This window comes from Tasmannia lanceolata, unplaced genomic scaffold (genome assembly GCF_043159265.1).
Source record: "Tasmannia lanceolata isolate RefF3 unplaced genomic scaffold, GAP_Taslan_0.1 ptg000007l, whole genome shotgun sequence".
In the NCBI taxonomy this organism is placed as follows: Eukaryota; Viridiplantae; Streptophyta; class Magnoliopsida; order Canellales; family Winteraceae; genus Tasmannia; species Tasmannia lanceolata.
The window spans coordinates 18,021,339-18,048,391 of record NW_027518684.1 but is presented as its reverse complement, the minus strand read 5'-3'; the positions used below and the strand labels follow the sequence as shown (position 1 = coordinate 18,048,391).

Below are 27,053 nucleotides of genomic sequence, written 5' to 3'. Positions count from 1 at the left end.
AAAAGGTTATTATAGTTCCCAAAATGCTCTCAGAAGCTAATTAAAAGGAAAAGACAAGCTAAGTTTATGTTTGGGGACATCTTGTAGCCGATCCACAGAGTTTCTAGTAGTTTTCCTTAAAAAAAAACACTTAAAAATATACAAAAAAATGGCATTGATTAACGGGGCGGGGCGGGGAGGGGACAACTACATCCCCTTCCCCTTCCCCTCCCCGCACCGGGGAATTTTTAAATTCCCCTTCCCCTATCAAATCGGAGAATCCCCGCCCCAAACGGGCGCGGGGCGGGGAGGCTCCCCTCTTTTTTCGGGTGAAATTGCCAGCCCTATAGTAAGTCTGCCGCTGCATTTGATTCTCTCCAGATGTGCAATATCCTCCATGAGGAGAAGGAACTTAGCATAAGCACAATCTCAGACCCGATCTTTTATAGTGTCCACTGCAAACAGGGAATCTACCTCTATCCACATATGCTTAATACCGAGAGCCTGGGCTTGTCGGACCCCATAATGAATGACTGTGAATTATATTGAAAATGGAAACTTGACAATCCCTTACAAGCTAAGGGCACTTTAAAATTATAATAGGGTGTCATAGTGTTAATAACAGCACTTTTTATTTAGTTTACAATGACTACCAATACAAGCACATAGAAAAAGATGGTCCCGTTGAAATTCTCCAAATTAAGGAAGCTGGTTAATGGGGGTTTATTATAGCCGTAGACAAAAAGCTAGCTAACACATGGTTTTATACAGCACGATGGGTAGATCCTAACGTATATAATTAAACCTTATTCTTAGAGGCTTAATTAGTTTCAATTATTCTCCTAGTAATTCCTGCTCGGAATCAAGAAACGAAGCCAAGGATACATCAGCTTGAATGCAATCTTTCCCTGTCCATTCCACCATTGTTTCGTTATTGAACAAGAGAGGAAGATCTGATGGCAAAGATAAATTATTATCATTGTCTTGAAGCCCCTCGCCGCTGTGTTGCAAAAAATCAAAATCGAGAAATTCCGAAAGGCAAAGGTCTTCCATATTGAAATCCATCAAAGAGTTAATAAAATTGTCTTCTTGAGATGTTAATGATGCTGTTTCAGGTGATTCTGAATCCGCTCCTTTCTGGGTCGAAAAATCTTCGACCTTATTAGCCCGCTTGAAATCTTTAATTTGCTTTGAATTTTCAATCTTCTCTTCTTGTGCGACAATAAAAACCTTACTGCACCTCAATGCCTTGGTTCGGATAGCTGGAGATTTGATCTTTGTTGGTGGGTCCGGTGGTGGTTCGATTGCGGGCTTCTTCTCTAATTGATTATGGTTTGCTAATTGTGTTGATTGAGCCTTGACCTTCTTCCCCAAATTGGTATTCCAACAGTTCTTAATTTCATTGTCTGTTCGCCCTGGCAGCCTTCCGGCTATTAGAGACCATCTGCAAATACCCAAGAAATTAAAAAACATTGAGTACATTTTCTTTGTATGTTTTGATCTTTTATGTACTTGGCTTCGTACTTGCTTAGTTACTCAAAAATTTAAAAGAAAAAAAGATGATACACAATTACTCAGTGTAACCCATACTAAAAAAAGTTCTTGAAATGAAGAAAGGATAATACCTGTTTCCGAGGAGTCTATGGAGTCTAATGATAAGCTCCTCCTCTTCATTGGATATGTTGCCTCTCTTAATATCCGGTCTCAGGTAATTAAGCCATCGGAGCCTGCAACTCTTCCCACATCTTTTAAGGCCTGCAAAGAGTAACAAATCTCACTGAGAGAGAGAGAGAGAGAGAGAGAGAGTATGAAGAAATTTGTCAAAGACTCCTTTAAGATGCATACACCATTCTTATGTGTACAGACAAAAAATGATGGTGGATTGTATAATTTGACACATTCTTTATGGTGCATACATCATTATTGTGTATATACACAAGAAATGATGGTGTATTGTGTAAAGAATTTACCATGCATCTCATCTCTTTTATTTTCTACAAAGCAAGTTATCTTGGTTTGGATCTCTCACCTGCTTTCTTGGGAAGGTCTCTCCATCTCCCTTCACCATGGAGTTTAACATAATCGGTGAGAATTTTATCTTCGGTAGCAGTCCAAGCTCCTCTATTGAGTCCCACCTTAGAGCAGCAAGGGCTTCTACCCATCTTTAGACACCCCCAAAACCCCTTCTTTCAGCGTCAGTCCTCTCTTCTTTTGAGGCTTACGTTGGCTTATTTGAGAGAGAGAAGAAAATTGTGGCGAGCCTCTTATAGCCACATTTCTGCATTTTATTATTGAAAATCCGTACCCATGACAGCAACTCCTGCGAAAAATAACGCTCTATAGCTGGGTCTTTGTAGCATGTGCACTACAAGTTCCCATGAGTGGGGGAGGGTATTTATGTAATGTTGGAGACTTCAATTCTTCTTCATCTACCCTTCTTAATATGTGCTTATGAATCTAACGTTCTCAAATATTTGTTGAAAGTTCGTTGCATCTCTCGAGTATACACCGAATGGTCAGTGTATGCACTTGTCATAAAAGCTTGGTCGTGACACATTTGGTGGGGAATGAATAGTGCATGCACATATTAATGCCCCCTACTATGTCACCATCTTCTATTATTTTGAATTGTTCATGCGCCAAATGTTCGGCATATGCCACATAAGACACCTCTCAAATGCTTACTGATATTGGCACTACATAATTAAACTAATTCGGCTTGTAGTTTATTATTCAAACAGTTGTAAAAAATTATTACAGTTCCCAAAAAAGCTATAAAGACAATTGAAAAGGAAAAGAAAAACTGAGTTTGTGCAATTTTTAAAGCATGGTGGTGCCAATATAAGTAGCCCTCTCAAATTATATAATCAAGTATTTTGTTTAAGGATATTCATCAATACGTCTCGTATATAGCCAAAATCTGTCAAGTATCGTTTATTTTCAGATCAGTAGGGTGACCAGTGCATTGAAAGTATTGAATATCCCATCCAATTAGTTGGGATGGTGTACTAATACATCTGTCCTTTACTGCATACCTCCAATTGGGTTGTCTTTTGTTTGTGGCCTTGATTGTATTTCCCTTTCCGAAGTGTTTCTCATAGTTTGTTGGTTAACTATAGAGGAAAGATGGCTGGGATATGCATCTTTTTTTAAATCTATATATTTTCTCTGCCTCTTATTGTCGACTGATTTCTACACTGTTAATATGTTATATGCTTACTGGATAGATGGTAGCCTTGTTTGTATGACAAAATAGCCCTGTGCCTATTATTAAAAATGCATGCCTGTCTCTTTTGTGGTTATACAGGTCAAGCTAAGGGAGATGAAGCACAATAACTGAAAGAAGCTCTTGGTATGCCTGATGTTGCTCCTCCTCCCTGGCTTATCTATGCACAGGCTAGCTGAGAAAATATCTTCTGGATGTTCTGTTCAATCTTTTCCACCTGGTTTTAATGGATTTACATAAATTTCTTTTAACCAGGGATATGGCCCTCCATCATCTTACTCAAATTTAAAAATATCTGACTTGAACGCTCCTATTCCTGCCTAAGCTAGCTTTGGTTATCATCCTGTAGGCTGGGGAAAGCCTTCTGGTAATGAAGTGAGTTCTTGATTTTGCTTTTGCGAGTTTTTAGTTTCCCATGTTTGTCTTTTCCACATCTGTGTTTGTCTTAGTTCCTTTTATGTTTCTATTAAATCGCATGAACGTCCTTTATATGGAGAAGTTTTTGGGGTCCAATAACAAGAATAACCCAACTATGAGGTACTTACTCATTTCTTTTGTCCTAATTGTGTTCTGAATAAATAGGGGGCAATGATTCCCCCCCCCTCCTGTAGGATTATGCGCCCCCCTTTCACGTGAATTGTGGGCCGAAAGCGTTAAAGTCGGCCCACAATTCACGTGAAAAAGGGGCGCATAATCCTACAGGGGGTGAAAAAATCATCTCCCTAAATAGGTTTGTGTTAACCTGACAGAAAAGAAAAGAAGAAAAGAAAGCTAAGAATATGGTTTGGATCATAGTTGCCAGGGTGGGAAACAGATTCAGGAAGTGAAATGGGAAACGAAAACGGGAAACGCAAGAAAAAAATAGAGGGGAAACGAGAAACGGGAAAACAATACAAAGTCGTATGAGAAACGTCTTAGGAAAAACATTAGAAACATTTCAGAAACGATGGAGACCGTTAATGAAAATACATGTGAAATACAAGGAAAACATGAAACATAAGGTTTTGTAGATTTATGCAAGGAAGTGGAGGACCCAAGCATGAGGTATTGCGACAATTGGTATTGCGACGAGTGTGCTTATCGAAATTTTCATTGGAGGCGTTACTGTCGCAGGGAAAAACAACACAATCGGAAATATGCACCTAAAAGTATTCCCCCAAGCTCTTGGCAGTGGAAAGAAAAAAAGAAATAGAGAGAGGTGAAGAGGGCCTATGAGGGTTGGTGGTGCCCCTCCTGTAAATATGTAAATTTTAGTTGGAGAGTCAGCTGCCGGAAATGTTACTTGAAACCAAAGGATGGGCTTCCGCCTTTGGGAAAGACATGCTATGATGTGGATCCTGAATCGACTCCTTTTAAAGATGATCCTTGGCCTGATTCAGGTACGATCTCTACTCACTCTATGGTTGGTTCTCCGGTCCTATCCATTTCCGGAAAAGAGGTGGAATCAAGATTATCGTCTCTTAGATGCTGTTTAATTGGAAAAATTAAAAAAGGGGGATCTTTAGCCACTTTGGCTACTGATAATCTTTATGATCTTTGGCGGTGGGCCAAAAAAGTCTGGAATCTCCCTTCCCTATCATGCCCATGTCTTTTATCACTTGACGAAGTCTTATTTATCTTTGAATCAGAACAAGAAGCTTCAGCGATCCTGGACAAAGGCAATGAATTGTGGGTAGGCAGATTTCATTCCCTCCTCTCTTGGTCCAAAGATTTCTACCCGGGACTGAAGGAATTTAGGGTTAGACTTTATGGCATTCCTCTACATGTATGGGCAACATCATCGGTTCAAGCTCTAGGTAATCTTTTCGGTCAAGTTCTAGAAGTAAAAATGGAAGGGAACCATAATCAGTATATGACCTTTGTCTCTGCTAAAATCCTTGCTCCGAGATGGAATTTTTTACTACCTCCATTCAAATTCAAGTCTCCGGACAAGTCTACACGATTGGAATTGATTCTTTGGGTAGTAGGAGCTCATTGTCTACCCTATAAGGCTTTGACACTCAGAGTCTGAGAGCCTCTCAAGATCTGGAAATCTCTGTGCTAGCAATGGAACGCCCGTTGGCTCCTCCACCAGAAAATCTTGGCCGGGGAGTTGTTGTACCCTCGGGGCCCCACCTTTTGAATTTGAATTTCAAATCTCCTTCAATGTCAACATGGCCTCCTACCTGCGGCCAGGACTACCGACCTAGTACGGGAAATGGGTTAAAGCTTAAGAAACCTCTGGCTGGGAACCACTCAAGGTATGTCAGCCATTTCGTATTTGGTCAAAGAAAGGATGTTTTGCAGGATTAAGGAAATATCTAGGTTTTGACAGGAAAAAAACCATCACATCCTTTCCTGAAAGTGGTTTTGAAAGTTGAGTGAAGAAACCCCAGATAAATCTGTCTGATGCAAAATTTCGTAGGGGGTTTCTACCCAAGATAATAGAAAAAGTTGCTGGGCCCCCCTTGGAATCACTTGGCAAGCCCTCTCTTAGTCATATTTTCTGTTATATGGGAGGGTTGAGTAATTTAGGATTTTATTAATTATGCCTATTTATTATAAAATGAAAAAGGTAGACTTTCGTGTGTTGGTATATGGTATGGTGTGGGCTTTTCTGGCGGTGGCCGCTTTTTTGGCCATGATGGGATTTGCCTTCTTCGGGAAGGAACGTAATTTATAATATCTGGATCTATCGAAAAGAGGTTGTGGGCCCTTGGATGCGAAGATACGGCTATTGCTTAATATAGGTTTATTAATGGGAGAATAGGTCACTTTCTAAGTCTGTTTGTATTCTTCGGCAAAAGGTAAGTTCCTTTTTACTGTGGTAAAGAAAATGGCCGATCCTTCCTCTTCTTCCTCTGGTCCTCGTACCTATAAGAGACTACGGAGAGAGATTCCAGAGTATACGGAATGGTTCCAACATCGTCAATGGGTTCGTAGTCTGCGATACAATACTGCAAAAGCTTCGGTGACAGCCCCCACTATTCCAGAACAAGTCAAAATGATTATCAAGAGTCAGTGGAAGCAGTTTCAGGAGGACTACAAACTCACTTCTGAAGAGTTCTTCCCTCTAACAGGTACACCCAACTTAAAGAAGATTTGTACACTGATGTACAAGCTTCCTTTTTTCCAACACTGGTTGGAATATTCCGATAAATTGAGGTGGTTTGAATGGGAGGAAAAGCGAACCCTTTGTATTCAAAAAATAGCAGAGACCATAGCTATCCGGAAGAACCCGGTGGAAGAGGTTCCTTCTCTACAATTTGCCTCGGAGTTTTGGCCTGAGGACATGGAACTGGAGTTGGATATTAGGATTTTAATGGTGGAACTAAATGAATGCGCATGACAGTCTTAAGTTAAGGATCAGGCTGTTCACTTGTTTTTGGTATCCTGATAGAGATTTCTGTGTATTTGGGCTCTAGACGCATGAACGATGGAGGAAGTAAAGAGGACAAAGGAATAGAATGAATCTTAGATAAATAGGTTGTTACGTATGATACATTTGGGGAATCTTATTTCTCAAAAAGAAGGAAGGAATGGTGGGATGCCCTGGAGGATGTCTTAAAGTTGGCCGAGATACACAGGTTTTTTTATTTTATTAAATGTATAGGATCGATAGTCCCAATGCTCTCTGGTAGTTCAGGGTATGCCCTGCCTATTTAGATACTATGTAATGGTCCTAGGGACTTCTTGTCCCCATTGTACTTTTCATGGTATCAATATATATGTCACTTTTCAAAAACAAAAAAAGGTTTTGTAGATTTAAATTTTGTTAAGTTCAAATTTCTATTTGGATATTTCTTACTTTTAGTTTTTATTACGGTATACGCTGTTGTTTTCCTTTTTAATGTCTATTCCACATTTTTGTGTGTGTGTGTGTGTTTTTTAAATGATTTTCATAAGTCTCTCACATATTTCCCACACGTTTCACATATGTTTTCTACTGTTTTTCCATACATTTCTCACATGTTTCATATAAGTTTCTTATATGTTTCTCATGCATTTCGGAAACGAGTTTCCCGCCTTTTAGGGGAAATGCATTTCCCACCTTTCCGAAACGTGTTTTAGGGGAAACGAGTTTCCCACCTGCCCAAGGAGTTTCCGACTGCTATGGTTTAAATACTTTTAAGCATATCTAGTTGTTGTTCTATTATTTTGGGAGTGCTTTGAAGGAAAGATGTATTTCTGTTGAAGTCGATTAATTCAAATATGATTTCCCATTAGTTACATTCTACCTTCCATCTTGTCTCCAATTTCAGAAGAACCTGTTGATAAGAGCAAAAATTAGGGTGATTTGGAGGAAGAGGAGAAAGAGCGGATGAAGAGGAGCTGGAGGCAGGCATTCAATCTATGCACAGCTTTTCAAGGTGCTTTATCATTTCCCATTCTCAGTTGTTATCATTACTTATAAGCTTCATAGTAATATTTTTCCTTAGCATCCCTACTGATGTTGAGACATCTGGCATCATTGACTTCCGAAAGCAACAGTGGAAGGAGCCCTGAGAAACCTTTGTAGTTTGTATCAAATAAACCCATCAAATGAAGTTTTTTCTGTTGTTCGTTTTCCTTAATGGTTTATTTGTCATCTACAAACTGAAACCAATTGCTTTGTCTATTCTTTGTTTTCTTTTTTTTTTCTTTTTTTTTGTAAAAGGTTCTTAAAGAAAAATAAGAAATGCTCATTTCCAGGACCTTGCTTGGAACCACACGCACATATGTATTGGACTTTGTCAGCTGACTCCAAATCCATCAATGTGACACTGATTCGGGATCTTATCTGTTTTTCATATCATGTATTGCATTTTGAATATTTTGTTAGAGTTGGAAAAATTCTGATGCTTGTTTCCTTGAAGGTGGTTGGCAGTGGCACACAAGACTAGACAGCTTCCACTATAAAATCGAAAGAGTTGAAAGTTTTGGACAATGTTTTGTCAGCCAAGCAAGAGGAATTGTGCTGGATATGGTTGTTGCAATACATTTTGGAATTGAGACAATAACTAATGTTTGAATTGTATTGCATGTATGAATACGAAGAAACTCATGTTGCGAGAAAAGGGAAATCGAAGAAGAGAGATTTCAAATTTTAGGAAGTTTGATATATCTGTGTCTAACTTTGGTTATGCCTGCTTCTCCATTGCATCAAACAATTCCACCCTTGTTGGAGTCCTATGTCCCCCTCCATCTTGCTGTTTGAGGCTTTTGATGGCTTGAATGTAATCTCTCTAGTTCCTTAATTGACCTTAGACTGGTGCCTCAATGAGGAAATGAAATGAATCTCCTAACAGAAAGGACCAACTTAGTTTGCCTCCAACTTAGTATGACTCATTCCCTCTGGTTTACTAAGCGGTTGATCAATATCTTGTTGAAAAGACAAAAATGGAACTTAAAAGATTCTTAAAGGATGCCTTTGCTCAGGTAATTCACGTTTAAGTTGTTCAGATATTTATTAGACACTGGTGATTCAGTTGACCCTTTTCAGGTTGTTTGATCTCGATCCATTGCAGGGTAAGTACCTATCTATCCATAGTTTAGATTTACTGATTTTATTTAGTTCTGGCCATATCATATTGTACTTCTGCAAAAGTGATGCGAAGATTTATTGTCTGAGTAATACAAAACTTCTTTTTCTTCCTGAAAGAGACCTGCATACATGTCGCCACATTCGTTATGCGCACACTCGAACTTATCTATGAACGGCAAGAGGATCGTATCAGTGGGCACGGGCACTCCTTCAACTCTTCAAGCGAGTCCAACAAGCTTCTCAGTAACCTCCCAGACTTTCCGAGCTTTCTCGGCATCCCTAGCTTCCTGTGACAGCTGATTCTCGAAAGATGCAGAGTCCTTGTTCCAACTCCAGTAAACACCTGATTTAGTCAGGCTCTGGTCGCTTACCACCTGAACCAAAATCCAATCAAATGAGTTAGCAATAACGGTTTGGCTTCCATTTCATAATGCGTGGTTAATTGTATAAGCATAGTTACAAAGTTTGGATTCTGGAATAATTCAGCCAAGTCAAACGTTGGAAAAAATCAAGAATTGTTTGGGAAGAGTTAGGAAAAAATCATGAATTATTCATTAAATTCATGGCTAAACCAGAAACATTGTGTTTAGTTCATAAAATTCGAATTTGATTAAAAAATTCAAGTAGTTTTTTAATTATGCAGGTTTTTCAAAAGATTAAAACAGACCAAAAGTACATTAATTTTAATAATTGTTTTCAATTCAAAGAATTTGCTGTGTAGTAAGTGTTGTTTTTCGAACCTGAGCGAGTCTTTTGCCGGCATCCTCCTCAGAGACATAGCCCTTTGTGATATACTTCTGGAAGGGTGGGAAGAGGAGCCTGAACAAGGGGATGTGCTCCCTAAACAAGCCGGTGGTGGCAATGCAGCCTGGGTAGAGGGACGCAAATGTGATGCCGGTATCCTCGTGGTAACGTCTGTGGAACTCCTGCATTGTAAGCATATTGCACACCTTACTATCCTTGTAGGCCTTGGCTCCATCAAAGTCCCCTCCATCTATCATGGCTGAGCTGTTCAGCCCATTCAAGCCACCCGCCAGTCCCCGCAGGTCACCCAGGTTTGCCTTTGGAGGCACATTTCCGGCCAATGTGTTTGTGTTCCCTAATCCACCAAAGTCAGATTTAACGCTTAAACCATGAAATAAAACAACCAGTTGCTGCTTGCAGACATCAAACATTACATATACTTGAGTGTATTAATAATTGATGCAGTCAATTTTTCATTAATTTGGGGAAAGCTAATGGCTCAGGGAAGTTAACAGGAGTTCTTGATTGACTTGGTAGGACAAAACCCAGGAGAAGTTTCCTAGAAGTGCCAATGATTTGGCTGATCGCTTAGCCAAATTAGGAGCTTCTATCAAATCATTTTATATGGGGCAACCCTTACGTCTGAAGTGCACATGTCAACCATTATTATTTAATAAAATTGTTATCTACTTATCTTCATAAAAAAAAAAGGAGTTTTTGATTGACTTGGTAGGACAAAACCCGGGTTTGGCCAAGGTAAAACTTTGACAACTAGGTGATGATTGACTCTAGAAGTTCTATACAGTGATCCATTTGATCAAAATGAACTGAAGGAGGACCTGATTGACATGAATATTGCTGATTCTAGTTTGACTTCAGAAAGGCACCTGTTATGGAGCCGACTATGATGAGACGCTTCGAGGGATAATCAGATTTCTTCATGTCGTCAAGCAGCAACCGAGCAAGGAGGAAGTGGCCAAGATGGTTAGTCCCCACACTCAATTCAAACCCTTCAGCTGTGAAGGTTGGTTCTTTGGCTGTTGGCAAATACACAGCAGCATTGCAGACGAGAACATCGAGTGGCATCTCCGACCGCCTCAAGTTGTCCACAAACTGCCTGACGCTGTCGAGGGAGGCAAGGTCTAGGTGCATTATGGTGTAGTTCTCCTTGGCCATGCCCACTGACTGAGCTGCCCTCTCGGTCTTGAGAAAGTCTCTACAAGCCATTATAATGTGCCATTTCCCGGACTCCGCCAGAGCCTTGGCGGTTGCAAGACCCAAACCAGAGGATGCTCCAGTGATCACAACAGTTCCTTTCCTCAGTGTTTTCTTCTTTTCGGCTGTGGCATTGTTGATCGCTGGAGTTGTAACCGCTGTTTCTGCTCTTACTGCAACAGCTAACTTCCTTCTGCTCAAGTTCCTCTGCAATTTCAGCACATAGACAATAAGAGAATAAACAAACAACCAAACAACAGAGAACCCATTACAAATGAACATACAAACACAAAAATCATTAGAAATTCAATGTACAACATTAATTGAATAAGGTGAGTCATGCTTGAGCTTACAAAGATGATGCATTTATGTTATGAATGAGAATTAACTTTGATATCTTAAGCTTATCATCATCAACCCACGACTATGAATTAGTTTGGCCAAAATTGAAGGACCCAAATGAAAATAGACTCTCTTAGCAATGCTAATATCAGGAAAAAAAGGACTAGAATTTATGAATTTGAGCCGGGTAGATTCTTTCACCTTCTTCATGAAAATTTTCTAAAGGATTCATTAGCCAACCCCAACTAGTTTGGGACAAAGGCTTAGTTGAGTTGAGAATTGGCTAAAATTGAAGGACCCAAGTGCAAGAGATCCTCTTAGCAATGTTAATATCAGAGAGAAAGGGACTAGAATTTTGGCCTGCAAATCATCATACCTTGCTCTTGATGGCCAGAGGAGTAAAGTCGGATCGGAGATGGTCAGAAAGCGAAATTCCCAAGAAAGATGTGTCCTTAGCTGATGAATTCAGTTTGGCCTGCAAGAAAATGCAAATCAAATTGGGTTTATTGGTTAGAACAAGAAAAAGTAAAGCAAATATTTGATGGGTTGTCCCACACTCACAGAAACGCACCTCTTTGTGGATGGTGAGAGCTGAAGACAAGAGAGAGGCTTGCAAAGCCATGGAAGCTGACAAATTTTCTAACTAAGAGAGAGATGGATATGGTGGGAATTGAAGGTGTTGCTTAAGAGTCAGGAAGGATTTATAGGAATGAAATAGTAGCACGAGAGAGAGAGAGAGAGAGAGAGAGAGAGGATAAGATTGTAGATTTTTATGGGTTGGGAAAAATGCCATGTCAACTCCAATGCTCCAATGGGCTTTTCTCATTTGGATTTCGTTTTGATATTTGTATGGGTAGTAATCCATCAATGGATATTTTTGGCTCGCCACCCAAGGTTGTAGTCTCCCCACAGTTATGGGTTTTGGAGAGAGAGAGAGAGAGAGAGAGAGAGAGAGAGAGAGAGACATGAACCCAATGAAGATTGATTAAGACATACAAAACATTGTCCCGTAATGCCAGATCATCACAATATTGTCATGTGTACCAAAATAACTTATGTCATTTCATATTTTAGAAATCCCAGAGACATTGGTCCCCATTTGTTACTTGGGACAGGCCACTCTAGTGCATTTATGATTACTGTTTTACACTAAATTGGGCTGTCCCAAGTAAGAAAGAGGGGCAAATATATCATTTCCCTTTATAAAGGATAAGACAGGATATATACATAGAGGAGAGGATGTTACTGATGGACCCTACCTTTTTTCTTCAATTTTTGTTTGATATCTCGCCAGTGAATATGGTGACATTTGGATAGATGATACACTTGTGTGGGTTTTCTCATACGCCACCTGATAAAATCAAAGATTTTCCGTTAATCTTTGATTTCTTACGCAGTCAAGCCAAATGAGTATTTATTATATAACACTCGAGAGGATAAACATAGAAACAGATATGACTCAATCGAATCCTAAAGAAAGCTTGAATCCTAGTTGGCACTAGGGAATTCCAAATCTTCAGCCATGGGAATGGAGAAGCATAGGGGCCGTCAAGAAACCTACAAGTGATCCGGCTGATGGCAAGCATAACTAACCATGACCCTTGACTATAGTTATATGTTTATGTTTCCCGAAACTGACTATGCATGTAAACTGATTTTCTTAATGCTGTTCACCCAAGATATCTAGTTTTTGTGTTCCTAACTGTGAGAACACTTACACTAAGCACATTGGAGTTGAATATTGCTTCACCCGCGTGCATGTCGCTCAGGGAGCCTTATAAGTTCTTTTGATTGACAGTCGAGATTAAATTGCAGATGGCTCAACTAAGAGCCTTTACACATGTTGCTTTAAGTGGTTTGAGACAAAGGTGAAAGTTCATCACTCACCCCAAATTTGAGTGAAGGTTTCAGATAATATCGATGGCCGTGTAGGACTCTCTTCCTACTTGGATGATGTAGATACAATTTAGTTGCTATAGATACGATTGTATTCATTCTTTTTTCGGACCATATATGTTCATATATACATGTTTCTCAAAAAAAAAAAAAAAATGTCCATATACATGCAACTAACACCTTCGTCTTTATCACGTGTGATAGTACAAATATGCAAACATTGCAGCGAGATCGGTTAGCAGTTCCCTTCCTCATGTATTTCCTTTCAAATCTCTCTTCTTGTTCTCAAAATATTTTCAATCTTTTATTCAAAATGATCACACAATCTATGACTTCCTCTTTAAGGAAAACGGACTGCTACGAGAATCCTTCCCCCAAGCTCCAATTAATTAGAGGCTCTTTCTGCTGAATGCTGATGGAGCCTCAAAGAGAAGGGCTACGTGGGTGGTTTCTCCAATTGAATTGGGTAGTTGAGTTGGTGGCTCTTCTTCAAAGATGGTTGGCCACTTGTGCCCCTTGGGTTGAACATTATTCGATCACCCTCCTTCCATGTGATGCATAGCATAGCTTTTCAAATAAATTCTAACTTAATCGATGAAAAATGAAATGCAATAAAAATAGAGAAGAGGACAAAATTTGATCCATTCATCAAGGTGGACACTCCCATTCACAAGCCAAAAAATAGAAATTAATTTGATTAGATGATCCTAAATCTCCAAAGAATGGTCTTTCAAACATCTAATGTGAAGACCTATTTTCCACTTTAATCATACATCTAGTCGTGCCTGCCATTTGTTGGCCATGGTAGGAAGATCTTGTTGGAGAAAATGTGTTGGGGACGATGAACCTTGGTGGAGATGTAGAAGAAAATGATACTTCAATGCTCGTTACAAAGTTGCCTTAAAAGACGATACTCACCCATCCAGTATGCAAAGGGGATCTGCAAGTTCGCCTCCAAGCTAAAATGAAGCCCAATAGATAGGATCTATTGATGTTTGTTAATGCTACGCACAAGCGGAAACAAACCCAAAACACCCTTGGATTTTGCAAGTATATGATATAGTGATTTTTGTTTTTGCAAAAAATAGATAACCAGGCAGAAAGAAAAAGGAAATAGAATTTCAAAATCTTTAAGAGGGAGAAGGCTTTGAAAATCACTAGAATGTGATTCCCACAAAGAAATCTCAGATTTTCTACACAAATGATGTGTTTCTGGTCTATTTATAGACTTTCTGGTGTCGTTTCATGTTGAAATGCACTCTTTCTTGACACCTGATCAACATGGATTGCATATTTGGATGTTAGATAGCGCCAATGGTCCAAATCGGCTTTGGGGTGACGGTTAGGTTTACTAAACCTCTGTCCTCCCCCAAATACCATTAGATCATGACCGATCGCCAATTTGTAGCTTGTATCACACCCGGTCAGCCTTTGATTGTTGATATGCGACTAGTCGCGATCTGATGATCCATATCGCACCTGATCAAACACTAACCATTATTATCACATGATTCTATGCTCCAAATCACACCTGTTCGAGCACTAGCCATTGGAGCACATCCGAGCACAATCCTACTGTCTAGATCGGATCTGCTCGGGATCACCATCCGATCATACTGATTTTGATATAATAGCGGTGACCAAATCTCGAAAAATTTAAGCGCTCCAATTGCTCATTGTGACGATGAGTATTTGCAAAGTGTGCCAAAAATCACCAGTAGTGCCCTACGGCCCATGCCGCGTATGCGTGGACAGTCCATTGGTCCACCATTTGCAAAACATTGAATTTAAAAAAGAAAAAGTAGAGGATACTTTTTACCCCCTACTTTTCTAATGCGAGACTAAACTTTTTAGTCTCCCACAAGCCTTTTTCTCTCTCTTTCAAAACAATAATTTTCCTTTTCCCAAAATAAAATCATTTGTTTCAAAAATCATTTTCAAAAGGAAAATGATGTGGAGATTGAGAGTATGACCCATGGAAAGCCCAAGAACGAGAACTCACCATGTGTACAAAAAGGTTTTCGTTTTGCGGATTTTCCTATTTCTAAGGGTGGGCCTACATTACTTTGATGTTTGTGGAGAAAACTCATTTGTTCAATCCCCTTCTCTGTCGAACTCTCGGTCTCCATAGCATTACTCTTTTGAAAAAAAACACTACTTATTTTGAAAATCACCAACAGATCTCCCCATTTGGATGATCCTAACCATCCAATTAATGTGCCTAAAATGTGATCGTTAAAAGCAATATTATTGGTGGTTCACATTCACTGGACAAAAGTCTATTTATTAGTCAGTTAAGTTTGTCTCAATGGTGTGATTTTGTATTTATGCCAAATCCATTCCGAGGCTATTTACCATGGGTATGGGAAGTCAGGTTTATTTTAGGGAAATGATATCTGCGCCAAGTGTTTCAATAAACATGCGCTCCACTTGTTTGTTGTGTAGTATTTAAAGGGTTTAAAGAGTTTTTTGAGAACAATAATATCCTCTGAAATCCCTTTAAAATACTACACGACAAACAAGTTGGGCGCTTGTTTATTGAAACACCTTGGCGCATATATCATTTCCCTTAACTCTTCACGGGCGCCCGCTTTGGCCGTGTATCTTCCTAGCTCCCTTATCTTCTCTTATGCATTACAACATCTCATAATCGATTATTCATTATGGGTCAACAGTTTGTTTGTTTAGATGATTGACAAGTGTTACCTCATCGATGCAAACACATGGCATGTGAAAGGCAACTTGGCCAATGCTTTGATTGTCTAAGTGAACCCATGTATACATCAACAGGGAACTCCCCAAGAGTTATATTTTTAAAAGGGGGAAGGCGTCATGGTGAGCTTACAACCCATAGAGACGGGAGGAGTAGGGGTGTCAACGGATCCACTTCGGATCGGATCCACCTATGTCACAATCACGATCCATTCAAATTCCTTATCGGTCGGATCGGATTCGGATTGTTCTTCGGATCCTACTTTCCATGTCACGATCACGATCCATTTTAAATCGGACTGTCCATCGGAGTGTCCTATTATGTCCTAGCAAACTGAGTACACAATTAATTTTTTTAAAAAGAGCTAGAATGTCAGTCCACCATAATGAAAAGCAGTGATCGACTTCAAAGAAGTGACTAAAAACAAGGAAAAAAATATGTATCCACTACCCAATATTCTGAGAAGATAATATAAACCAAAAACTTAGCATGAGTTTTCCGTGCTTACTGCTTGGATGCTGGGAAGGCAAGGTTGGGGCGATGGCGAGGGTGAGAGCAATGGCTAGAGGGTGAGAGCAATGACTAGGGACAGAACATTAATGTCAATGGGGTAGATGGGTTAGGGTTACCGATAGGAAGATGAGATGTTCGTTCCACAAATGGGGAAGCGTTACTTACACGGGAAGGAAGAGAAGATTTATTTCGAAAAGGAAAAAGGAGATTTCGTTTAATAAAGATGGAAACCGATAACTACTAAAAGAATATGGCTATTTTGACGAGAATACCCCCACTTAACATTGATGTTGTAATGATTTTGAGGGTATTTCTGTAAGATGATTTCGGATCGTGACTGTCCCTAAAGACTTTCGCAGCATGTCTAGATCCGATCTGAAAATTTTTGGATCATATGATTTGGAATCCGAAATATGCCCATGGACCCTCTTGATATGCTTATATCCTGTTCATTAAAGTTCGGATTCGGATGGTCCATCGGACCGTCTGGATCCATTTACACCCCTAGGGAGGAGGGCAGGGTTTCATCTACTTTAAAAAGAATAATGAAGTCCGTCCCAGCAAGTGGAAGATGAAGTGTTTGGAGCTTTGCCATTAAGAAATCAACAAAAATGAAGAAGCGTTTGGAGCTTCGCCATTAAGAAATCAACAAAGTGCATGGGATTCCCTCTAAAAAAGTAGGGGTCTCTGCCACCTATAAAAGAGGAGTCAGATCTCATAAAGGAAATGAATGAAAAGGACCCAAATGGTGCGTGAAACACATACCAAACCAACATTCAACAATAGAAAATTAGGAGGTGAGATATAGAACAAGAGGCCTTCTATTGAATTCATTCCACTCCCAAAGATTCATTGCTTCCTCCTTACGCCATCCTAACTTTACTCTTAAAAATATAGAATATTAAACGATAGAGATGGACCGAGTATGTCTTAGTGAATGTTACTGTTTGCTATGTTGAATGATGACTCGAACACGTTGGATTGAGGACAATAGACGATCCATGCACATGCATTTCTCTACTTGATAAAGATATCAACTTTAAAAAGGCCATATTATTCAACTTATTGAATCTACTTGTCAAATATTAGGGATTTTTCCGTAAAAAGCCATTACGAATTGCTCACTTTTGCATGAGACAGCAGCCACACAGGCTCACTTTTCAGCAGATTTTGTCTTGTTCACTTAATTCATCTAAGATGGCTGCTCTCTCATGCTACAGCCAGCCGCGAAATGCTTTTCTACTACAGTCCCTAGCATATCCCTCTATAATGTATACGTTTCTTTCCATCGTCATTCGCTTTTTTCCAAGAATTTTTTTTCTTGGGAAACATTTTTCCCAACTAAATTGGTTTTAATAGTGTTGCCGCTTGGATCTTGGATTTGGTATGCTTGGATGGGTTGCCTAGCTGTGACAGAGGGGTGTTTGGCTCGGTTGGAGGACCTGCGCTTAACACAGTTGTTGCAAAAGAGATTAGAGAGAAAGTGTGTGAGTTGGGTCTCCCCCTCACCCTTTTATTAATATAATAAAAGTTGTATAATAACTACAATGACTAAAATGCCCATAGGCATATAAGCTTATTCTAACACTCCCCCTCAACCTGGAATGTATAAATTGTACATTCCTAGCTTGTTACATATGTCATTCAATTTTGATTTATTTAATGGTTTGGTAAACATGTCAGCCAATTGTTCTGCAAAACGAGTAAATACAACTGTTCTAGATTCTCTGACGAATGAAATGACAGTCAACTTCAACATGCTTTGTTCTCTCATGAAAAACTGGATTCGTCGCAATATAGATAGCTGCTCTGTTGTCACAATACAACTGAACGGCGAAGGAAACACAATACCAATCTCAGCTAGGAGTGATCTCAACCAAATAATCTCAGTTGTAGTATGTGCCATGACTCTGTATTCTGCCTCTGCACTTGATTTTGCAATGACATCCTGTTTCTTACTTTTCCATGAAACTAGGTTACCTCTAACAAAGGTACAATACCCAGTAGTCAATCTCCTATCCGCAGGGAATCAGCCCAATCAGCATCTGAGAACCCCTCAATTCGTGTATGACCATGTCTTTTGAATAATAATCCTTTTCCTGGTGTACCTTTCAGATATTTGAGTATTTGAACCACTGCATTCCAATGCGAAGTACGAGGAGAGGTCATGTACTGGCTAATCACCCCAACGGCATAGGATATATCAGGACGAGTAACCGTAAGGTATATAAGTTTGCCCACAAGTCTTCTATACCTACCAGGATCCTTCAACAACGCACCCTCTTCTGGAACCAGCTTCACATTTGGATCCATGGGTGCAGCTACAGGTTTCACACCAAGATTTTCTGTCTCTTCTAACAAATCCAGAACGTACTTCCTCTGTGATAGAGACAAACCACTAGAAGAATATGCAACCTCTATCCCAAGAAAATATCTGAGACGTCTCAGGTCCTTTGTCGTGAACTCTTTGTGAAGGAAGGCTTTCAGTTTCCAAATTGCCCCTAAGTCACTCCCTGTAATAATGATGTCATCGACATATACAATTAACATAATGCATCCTGCTGAGGACTGAGGACTGATGACTGAATACTGAGTGATCCACACCACACTGCTTGAGGCCAAACCTCATAACTGCCTCGCTAAATCTGCCAAACCATGCACACGACGATTGCTTCAACCCATAAATTGCTTTTCTGAGGAGACAGACTGATGAGGACAACTCCCCATGAGCAACATAACCTAGTGGTTGCTCCATATACACCTCTTTAAGGAGGTCGCCATGCAGAAAAGCATTTTTCACATCTAACCGGTGGAGATGCCATCCATTATTGACTGCAAGGGAGAGGAGAACCCAAACGGAAGGAATCTTCGCCACTGGGAAAAACGTCTCATGTTAGTCGACACCGAATGTCTGAGTGTAGCCCTTGGCCACCAGACGAGCTTTCAATCGATCAACGATGCCATTAGGTAGATATTTAATGGGGAACACCCAACGGCATCCTACAGGACGAGCACCAGCAGGTAGAGAAACTATGTGTGATTAGAATGCAGAGCTCCCATTTCAAGATCCATTGCAGCTCGCCATCCTGGGTGATGAAGAGCCTCATCCAGAGACTGTGGTAACACAGCAGAAGACACAGACAAGACAAAGCTTTTGAAAGGAAGAGTTAGACGATCATAAGAGACAAAATTAGAAATGGGGTGAGCAGTAGAATGAGAATGAGTACGTGAAGCAATAGGAGAGTCAGAAACAACTACAGGAGATGAAGGTACTTGATGAGAGGGTAAAGAGATCTCTGCCTGTAAAGACGATTTGTCGGTGTGAGGAAGTTGTGCCTGTTGTTGACGACGTTGATATTGGACTTTAGTAGGGGGACGATCTACCCTAGGAGCACACAAATCAACATGTCCAGTAGGGCAAGTAGGAGAAGGTGCTAAGGAAGTCGGAGGAAGAGGGGAAGGAACAAGAAGAGAAATGGTCACATCAGGTTCCGTTCTGACAACATGAGGAACGGAGGTAGAGCCAAAGAATGATTCTGATTCAAAAAAGGTCACATCAGCTGATACATACCAACGGCGTAGACACAGACTATAGCAACAATTTCCTTTCTGGGTGCGAGAGTAACCCAGAAAAACATATCGTTCTGACCGAGGGTCAAGCTTGTCGCGGCCAGGTTCCAAATGATGGACAAAACAAACGCAGACAAAGACACGGGGCATAAGAGGGAATGAATCCTGATGTGGATAAACAATGTGAAATGGATAATCCCCATGAAGCACTGAAGATGGAAGACGATTGGAGAGGAAACAAGCAGGCGTCAGACTAGTAGGTTTTAGGAACATGCATCTGGAAGAGGAGAGTGTGAGCCACCTCAAGTAGATAGCGTTGTTTTCTTTCTACGACACAATTTTGCTGCGAGGTGTATACACAAGAGGATTGATGGATAATGCCATGAGAGGAGAGATAATCCTGAAAGCCACCAGTACCAGAAAAAACTCACGTACATTATCAGTACGCAGGCATTTAAGACTGCAACTAAACTGGTTTTTTATTTCATTATGAAATTTTGAAATGCAAAGAAGACCTGGGAGCAGTCTTTCAATAGATACAGCCAAGTCATTCGAGAGTAATCATCAATAAAAATAGCAAAATACTGAAATCCATTATTCGACGCGACCCTAGAAGGTCCCCATACATCACAATGAACGAGCTAAAATAAACTATCTACTCTAGTGACAACTCGAGAAGGGAAAGACACTCTATGATGCTTCCCGAGTTCACAAGACTGACAATGAAATGGAGAGACAGAAGAGGGAACTAAGGATGTCGCTCGGAGGCGCTGAAGTGATGGGTTACCCAGTCGACAGTGTCACTGAAAGGCATCCACTGAACTGTGTAAAGCTGACGAAGAGGGGCTACAATTAAGACGGTACATGCCATCCACCTCACGACCCGATCCAATCGTCCTCCGAGTTGAAAGATCTTGAAAAAGACAGTAAGATGGAAAGAATGAGATAGAGCAAGAAAGTTTTTTCGTAATTTGACTAACATATCATAAACTAAAAGGAGATTTAGGTACACACAATACTGAAGATAGCAGAAGATTAGGTGAAGGACATGTGGTACCAATACCAGTGATAGGGGTAGTGGAACCATCAGCTAAAGTAATTGACTGAAAAGCAGATGAAAAACTGCGAAAAGAAGAGAGCTGTGATGAGTTACCAGTCATATAGTTCGAGGCTTCTGAGTCAATGATCCAGGAACCGGAGCTAGAAAGTAATGTAGTATGTGAACTACCTGGCTGGGCAAAGCCCGCAGTGGCCTGTGAAGCACTCTGTCGGAGGTGCTGGAGCTCCTCATAGTCTGCCCGCGTAAAGGAGAATGAGTCATCAGCAGGTGGCAAGGCAGGGGCAGAGATGACTGAGTCAGATGGGACAGAATTGTTGAGGTGAGCTGATCGAGGCGGCCTGAGCTCGGGGTGCAATGTGTAACAAGTCTCAACGACATGGCCATCTCGCTGGCAGTGGGTGCAATAAGGATGGCCACGCCCACTCCCAACACGACCGCCACCACTGCCACGAGCTCGTGAAAAAGAACCACCACCCCGAGAAGGACGAGTACCACCACCACCATCATATGCTGCAAGAGCCGAACGGTCAGAAGTAGGTCGGGAGGGAGTCTCTCTAACGCACTGCTGAGCTCGGAAGTAAGTCTCGCGCAACAAAGGAATGTTCCCATAACCAAGAATCTGATGGCGCAGATGGGTAAACTATGGGCCTAGGCTCTCAAGATAGTGCACCACTCGAATATGTTCCCATTGACGTCGGAGAACATTAATATCAGAAGTGAGTGATAGAAAGACATCAAGCTGCTGACATAAAGAGATGAACTTCCCGTAATGAGTTTCAAGAGACATGTCGTCACGACGGAGCTGTATCCACTCAGAGTAAGTGGAACATATACGAGTGACGTTCTCAATCCCAGAATACGTCACTGCAGTATGATCCCAGATCCCCTTCGCAGTCGGAAGAAGAATCATAGTAGAATAAATATCAGGAGTCATACTCTGCCATAGAAGACTCTGTATCAATGCATCTTCCTGCTCCCAGCGAGTATACGTAAGATCCTTAGGCGAAGGAGGATCCTCACGAAGGAAACAGATTTTGCCTCGCCCAAATAGGTAAGTCTCAATCGCAACCTTCCACGCTAAATAGTTGGTTCCATCAAACTTGGCAATATTCAACTGTGGGTAAGAATTTTTCACAGGTGCCAAGTGAGAAGAAGAAGAAGAAGGGGCCGAGGTTGTGGTAGAGGCACTGGCATCAGTGGTCATGCCAAAGGAGAGATCAACAATGACGGGAGGATCCATGACGACAACGAATATAGACGAACAAAGAAACCACTACCAACGACAACAGCAAATAGAAAGGAGAGAAAGATAGGCAGAGCCAACTAATCAATAGAAAGAGTCATATGACGATGTCAAAGGTGCAGGACTTGAGTAAGAGAAACCCATAAAGAACCAGGAAGATGCTGAAAGAGAAATGGAGAAGAGGATTAAAGAAGATCAGCACATTGAGCAAAGAAAAATAATGAAACGAAAGACCATAAAATAGATTAGGGTGTAAAAGAGGGTTTTATAGGGTATAATAGATTAGGGTTGTACTGTAGCGGTACTGTAGCAGCATTGTAGCGGTAATGTAGCAGCACTGTAGCGGTACTATAGCAGCACTGTAGCGGTACTGTAGCAGTACTATAGCGGATTAGGGTTAGGTTAGGGTTAGGGTTAGGTGAGAGAGAGGGAGAAGGGGGAGGGTTTAGGGTTAGGGTTGATGGAGAAGATAGAGGGTAAAGGTTTCCCTAGGGATCAGAAGCCCTAGGGCTCTGATACCATGTTGCAAAAGAGATTAGAAAGGAAGTGTGTGAGTTGGGTATCTCCCCCTCACCCTTTTATTAATATAATAAAAGCTGTACAATAACTACAATGACTAAAATGCCCATAGGCATATAGGCTTATTCTAACAACGGTCAAGAATGCTCTGAGTCCGAACTCAATGAAAACCCTCCAATGCTTAAGTAAGACGAGACAACCATACAAATTGAGCAGGAAAGGAAGAGGTCGGGAGTCCGAGGTGCAAGGGGTTGGTTATGCGTATCCGGATTACCTACGAATCAAACTTGGAGTTTTCCTTTTATAGGCGGAGGTTCCTAGAATGGTGGGTTAGCAACGCGATGGCCATCATGGTTGTCAGTATTGAGCTCGCATGGTTTTCTGGCAATCACAGGTTGGGGATCTTTCGCCGTATAGCCGTAAGCCAGGACTTTTGTTGAGCTCCGAGATTCCTCACTCTAGCTAGCCGAGCACTGCGATTGGTTGTGTGCCGCACAGCGGCTTCTCGCTGGCGGTCGGTCTTGACTCCGGTCACCACCTGTCCCTCTCAGATTGGAGTTCAGATTACCTAAACCAACAAATAGTATTAATTGGGTTTTACTGTCATGCAAGAGTCAGCCGGGAAATGCCTTTCCAAAAAATTCTGTAGCATATACCATAAGCCATTTCACAACCAGCTTTTGCAAGATAAAAAAGCCACACTGGCTCACATTTTAGAAGATTTTGTCTTATTCCTTTAATTCATCCGAGGTTGCTCTTCTCTTGTGCAAAAGCCATCCCCGAAATGGCTTTCCCTGAAATTGCCTAGCAAATCATATAAATAAATAAATATTTGTAACTTATTTACATCTAATTTAGTGTAATAATAAGTTTTGGAGTCACAATTGTTACTCAATTTCGAAAACGAACGGTCGCCTAAGAAATTTTGATTTCACAGTTACAAAGAAAAAGGATGATACATGGATGGTAGTACAAGGAACCAAGGGATTGGTCTTGGTGAAACAATGAGCTCAAAACCTAACGGGAAACCATGTTTTAATAGTTTATTAGTTTTCATTAACATAGAGTTTTGGGCCTTATGGCTGCTAGGGAAAAAAGGTGCTTATGTTAATTGATTAGTCAAATGTGGAATCAAACATTTTATTCCCTGCAATTTTTCTAAGTGTTGAAAGAGAGAATTATGGATTGACTGACAGAGATGGTGGACATATTAGACTATTGGAAATACAAGATGAGGACCTCCCTCTTATTCAGTCATTTTTCTACTTAAATATAACTTGCATTTCCAATTCCTACCTAACATCTCTCTCTCTCTCTCTGGTTGTATCGCACTGACCAGCAAATGGCAACCATGGATCCTAGTATACCTACTCGTCCTTGTCTATTTGGACCCTACTCTTTTCAACATTTCATTAATCAATTAATTGATCAACAAGTGAAATCACATACGTAATCAAGTATCTTTAACTATGATTTTTCTCCAAAGTGATGCCGACCCTACTTTACATGAAGCTCTTACCACAGTCGATCTGGAATCTCCATCGAGTGGGCCTCACCTTTGATTGCTTACCAACCTGAAAATTGCTGCTATCAACCAATCTCAACCATTTGATAAAAAGCTTTTGAATGGGAGTGCAGAAAGGAAAATGATAGCAGCATTATTGTCTATTATGTCCACGTGTTTGTTGCCTGTTCTGTTCTGTATCTTTGCCTTAATGCCGAAGTCTGCTGTTCTCTCTCTCTATAAAATGATGTGAATGGGCATAGCAGGGGCTAGTAGTATCAACTGAAGGCCAAGGTATAGAGAGAGAGAGAGAGAGAGAGAGAGAGAGAGAGAGAGAGAGAGCAGGGCAATTTTAGATTCTTCAGCTCACCACCTGTTTAAGTTTATCATCGATATGCTTGTTACTCTTCCGGTGTCCATCTCCCTCTACTCTTCAATAATAACAACACCAGCAGAAGCTTTCCTTTTAAAATACCAGCACCAATGCTACGCCTTCTGGCTTAAGCTCAAAAACCTCATCTTCCTTCTCTTCTTCAGATTCATCTGTCTTCTTATTCTTCGCCTCCCTCGCTCCAAGGGCTAGGAATCTCATCACTTCTTCTTCTCCTTTTTTTGTGCCTGACATGGGTCTCAGTTCTAAACAGGTCTCTGGTGACGGCCTCGATTGGACCCAGGTAATGAAAAATCTTTCTTTTCCTCTTCTGTTTAATTTCTCTTTATATTAATTGGGATCTGAGCAAATATTCATATTTCCATCTCTTCTTCTGTAATCTCTTGTCTTGAACTGATTAAATATGGTTAGATCTAATAAAGGTGGTGTTGGGTATTGATTACTTGGAGCAGAACTTGTTGCTGCAAAACGGAGGTCTAGAACTTCCGAAGCCGCCTCAATCAAAACAACAACAGCAGCAGCAGCAGCAACAATCTCCTCCTCTGAGATGCCCAAGATGCGATTCGACTAACACCAAGTTCTGTTACTACAACAACTATAATCGATCGCAGCCTCGCCATTTCTGCAAGGCTTGTAGGAGGCACTGGACCAAAGGTGGAACCCTTCGCAATGTCCCTATCGGTGGGGGACGCAAGAACAAGCGCCTCAAGACCTCTTCCACCACCACCACCACCACCACCACCACTACCATCATTCCTAGTAACACCCACATGGGAATTCAGACACAGCAATTGCCTCTTACATTTGCTGATCAGAAAGACATCTCGCCAAGCCTATACCGTTCTCTTCTCCACCCACAACTACTACAGCCACAACCATCAACACAACATCATGATTTTATCAACAACAGTTTCATGGCTTCTCTCCCTCCAGTGCCCCAATTTCCTTCGCTCGCAACCATAAGTTCCTCCTTCAATAACGATCTCTCTTTAGAAACACGCTCCAATCTATTCAATTACCCGAGAAACAACGCTGGGAATAACTTTGTGTTTGACAGTGGGAAGGACACCCATTTCCAATTCAACACTCAATTGTCTCCATGGACAACCCCCACAGGCAATAATTTCCTCGACACGACAATGACGGGATACTGGAATTGGGATGATCTCCCTCTCTTCGTCTCTCCTGATGTCAAACCGCCATTAGATGATCCTCCACAAGGAAACTAGTTTTCTCCCTGTTTTTTTAGAGAGAAGAAGACAGACACATGTCGTTGGTGCTGTTGTTTGTACTGTGGGGAGCCTCTGGCTATCTGTCCTTAGGTTTTTTTTTTAGAGAGAAACAACTATCACTGTTTGAAGCTACTGTTTTTAGTTTTTGGCTTCAGGCCTCACTGATTCTGGCGCAAGTAGGTGTGTAGGGGTTGTGTGTTTTTAGGCTTGTATTACTATCGCTTGTTAAAGGGTGGATTCTAGTATAAACACAAGTATAGGCATAGGGATAGGAATTGGGTCTCTCCATCTCTGTTTCCACAAGTTGTTGGGTGATGTGATGTCATTCTTGTGCCTGTTTGTATCTGAATATATTTACAAGTTTTTGGTTTCCTTCTACTTATTATCTTCTCTTTCATGAGCCAGCACGCTATATGGAATAACATGGAAAATGAATAATACAATGAGAAGCATTTGTATTAGAATTCCCATGAGATGCTCTGATTAAACCTATCCAAAGTACATCAGCATCGTGGTAGACTGTCTAGAATTCACCCCAGTCTGACAACGATCTTAATGTGCAACTAGAGGAGGACCTTTGGTCATTGAGGGATTGGATGGGTTTGGATTGTTTGGTTACAGTGACTTTTGGATGAATGATCGCCGCTCATGAACAATGGCACTAATCTTTCCTTCAGATTTATCTTTCATCCAAGCAACACCTATCCATACTTGTACATTGATTATCTTTCAAGGCAAGGAAATTGTTCCTAGATCTTCCACACATAGGGTTGATGAAAGGGAAAATCTAGTGTTTTGATCACCACACTTGATTTATTGAGTTGTAATTTTTTGTTTTTTTGAACGGCAACTCGATCGATTGAGTTTTAGATCATTGCATCCAATGAATGTCTTCTTTTTTCTTTTTCGTTTTTTTCTTGTGTGTGTGTGGGTGGGGTTGATGCGAGAAATTTTATGATGAGTGGACGTACAAACACGTACTTATCATCCCATCTTCTTCTTTTTTTTTGAAAAGTGACATATTTCATTAATATTCAGATAGCAATCGGGACCAGGAGTCACAGCCTGCAATACAAAATATTAAGGTGAATTGGCACGGGCATACCTGAGACCAATTAAAAAAGTAACCAAAATAACCAAAAATTACACTAGAAACCATGTATTCCTTTCCTCTATTTTGCAGAATGCATTCTTTACATCTTCTATAGCCATATTCTAAGACTATCACCCGTATCTTTTTCGAGACTGCGAATAGTTAAAGTACTCCTAAACAAAACCTCTTGAAACTTCAAGCTGATTGAATCATCTGAAACTACCAAACCTGCCTCCAGGATCTTTAGAATTCCAGATGAAAAGAGAAACTTCCAGGAAGATATAGCAAAGTTAAAATATCCAGCTAGGAA

General features: G+C 40.7%; 4 protein-coding genes across 4 annotated transcripts; 1 reads left to right on the top strand and 3 right to left on the bottom strand.

Annotated features, from left to right (window-relative positions):
• Nucleotides 1-538: 538 nt before the first annotated feature.
• Nucleotides 539-2,333, bottom strand: LOC143882157 (transcription factor MYB1-like). Its single transcript, XM_077385600.1, has 3 exons — nt 2,009-2,333; nt 1,605-1,734; nt 539-1,423 (listed from the first exon to the last, which is right to left on the bottom strand). The coding sequence occupies exons 1-3, from the start codon at nt 2,139-2,141 to the stop codon at nt 814-816; spliced, it is 873 nt and encodes a 290-aa protein (XP_077241715.1). The 5' UTR covers nt 2,142-2,333; the 3' UTR covers nt 539-813.
• A 6,427-nt stretch (nt 2,334-8,760) lies between these two features.
• Nucleotides 8,761-11,736, bottom strand: LOC143882156 (protochlorophyllide reductase-like). Its single transcript, XM_077385599.1, has 5 exons — nt 11,581-11,736; nt 11,386-11,484; nt 10,340-10,874; nt 9,449-9,807; nt 8,761-9,082 (listed from the first exon to the last, which is right to left on the bottom strand). The coding sequence occupies exons 1-5, from the start codon at nt 11,629-11,631 to the stop codon at nt 8,927-8,929; spliced, it is 1,200 nt and encodes a 399-aa protein (XP_077241714.1). The 5' UTR covers nt 11,632-11,736; the 3' UTR covers nt 8,761-8,926.
• Nucleotides 11,737-19,161: 7,425 nt separating this feature from the next.
• LOC143880638 (uncharacterized) lies at nt 19,162-24,652 on the bottom strand. Its single transcript, XM_077383616.1, has 6 exons — nt 24,503-24,652; nt 21,465-22,034; nt 20,721-21,380; nt 20,489-20,614; nt 19,973-20,101; nt 19,162-19,866 (listed from the first exon to the last, which is right to left on the bottom strand). Exons 1-6 carry the CDS (start codon nt 24,650-24,652, stop codon nt 19,162-19,164), a joined length of 2,340 nt encoding a protein of 779 aa, XP_077239731.1.
• On the top strand, nt 24,292-26,028 carry LOC143882154 (uncharacterized). Its single transcript, XM_077385598.1, has 2 exons — nt 24,292-24,701; nt 24,871-26,028. The coding sequence occupies exons 1-2, from the start codon at nt 24,651-24,653 to the stop codon at nt 25,645-25,647; spliced, it is 828 nt and encodes a 275-aa protein (XP_077241713.1). The 5' UTR covers nt 24,292-24,650; the 3' UTR covers nt 25,648-26,028.
• Nucleotides 26,029-27,053: the final 1,025 nt, after the last annotated feature.

Coding starts and splice junctions, on each gene's coding strand:
- LOC143882156 (XM_077385599.1), bottom strand. CDS start 11,631: ATGGCTTTGCAAGCCTCTCTCTTGTCTTCAGCTCTCACCATCCACAAA. Junction 9,808..10,339: donor CATAGTCGGCTCCATAACAG/GTGCCTTTCTGA, acceptor TTGGTGGATTAG/GGAACACAAACACATTGGCC. Junction 9,083..9,448: donor CCGGCAAAAGACTCGCTCAG/GTTCGAAAAACA, acceptor ATTTTGGTTCAG/GTGGTAAGCGACCAGAGCCT.
- LOC143882157 (XM_077385600.1), bottom strand. CDS start 2,141: ATGGGTAGAAGCCCTTGCTGCTCTAAGGTGGGACTCAATAGAGGAGCT. Junction 1,735..2,008: donor AGACCTTCCCAAGAAAGCAG/GTGAGAGATCCA, acceptor TACTCTTTGCAG/GCCTTAAAAGATGTGGGAAG. Junction 1,424..1,604: donor CATAGACTCCTCGGAAACAG/GTATTATCCTTT, acceptor GGGTATTTGCAG/ATGGTCTCTAATAGCCGGAA.
- LOC143882154 (XM_077385598.1), top strand. CDS start 24,651: ATGGGTCTCAGTTCTAAACAGGTCTCTGGTGACGGCCTCGATTGGACC. Junction 24,702..24,870: donor ACGGCCTCGATTGGACCCAG/GTAATGAAAAAT, acceptor TACTTGGAGCAG/AACTTGTTGCTGCAAAACGG.
- LOC143880638 (XM_077383616.1), bottom strand. CDS start 24,652: ATGTCAGGCACAAAAAAAGGAGAAGAAGAAGTGATGAGATTCCTAGCC. Junction 21,381..21,464: donor CACTCACTTCTGATATTAAT/GTTCTCCGACGT, acceptor CTGCGCCATCAG/ATTCTTGGTTATGGGAACAT. Junction 20,102..20,488: donor TCAGTGACACTGTCGACTGG/GTAACCCATCAC, acceptor GGTGGCTTTCAG/GATTATCTCTCCTCTCATGG.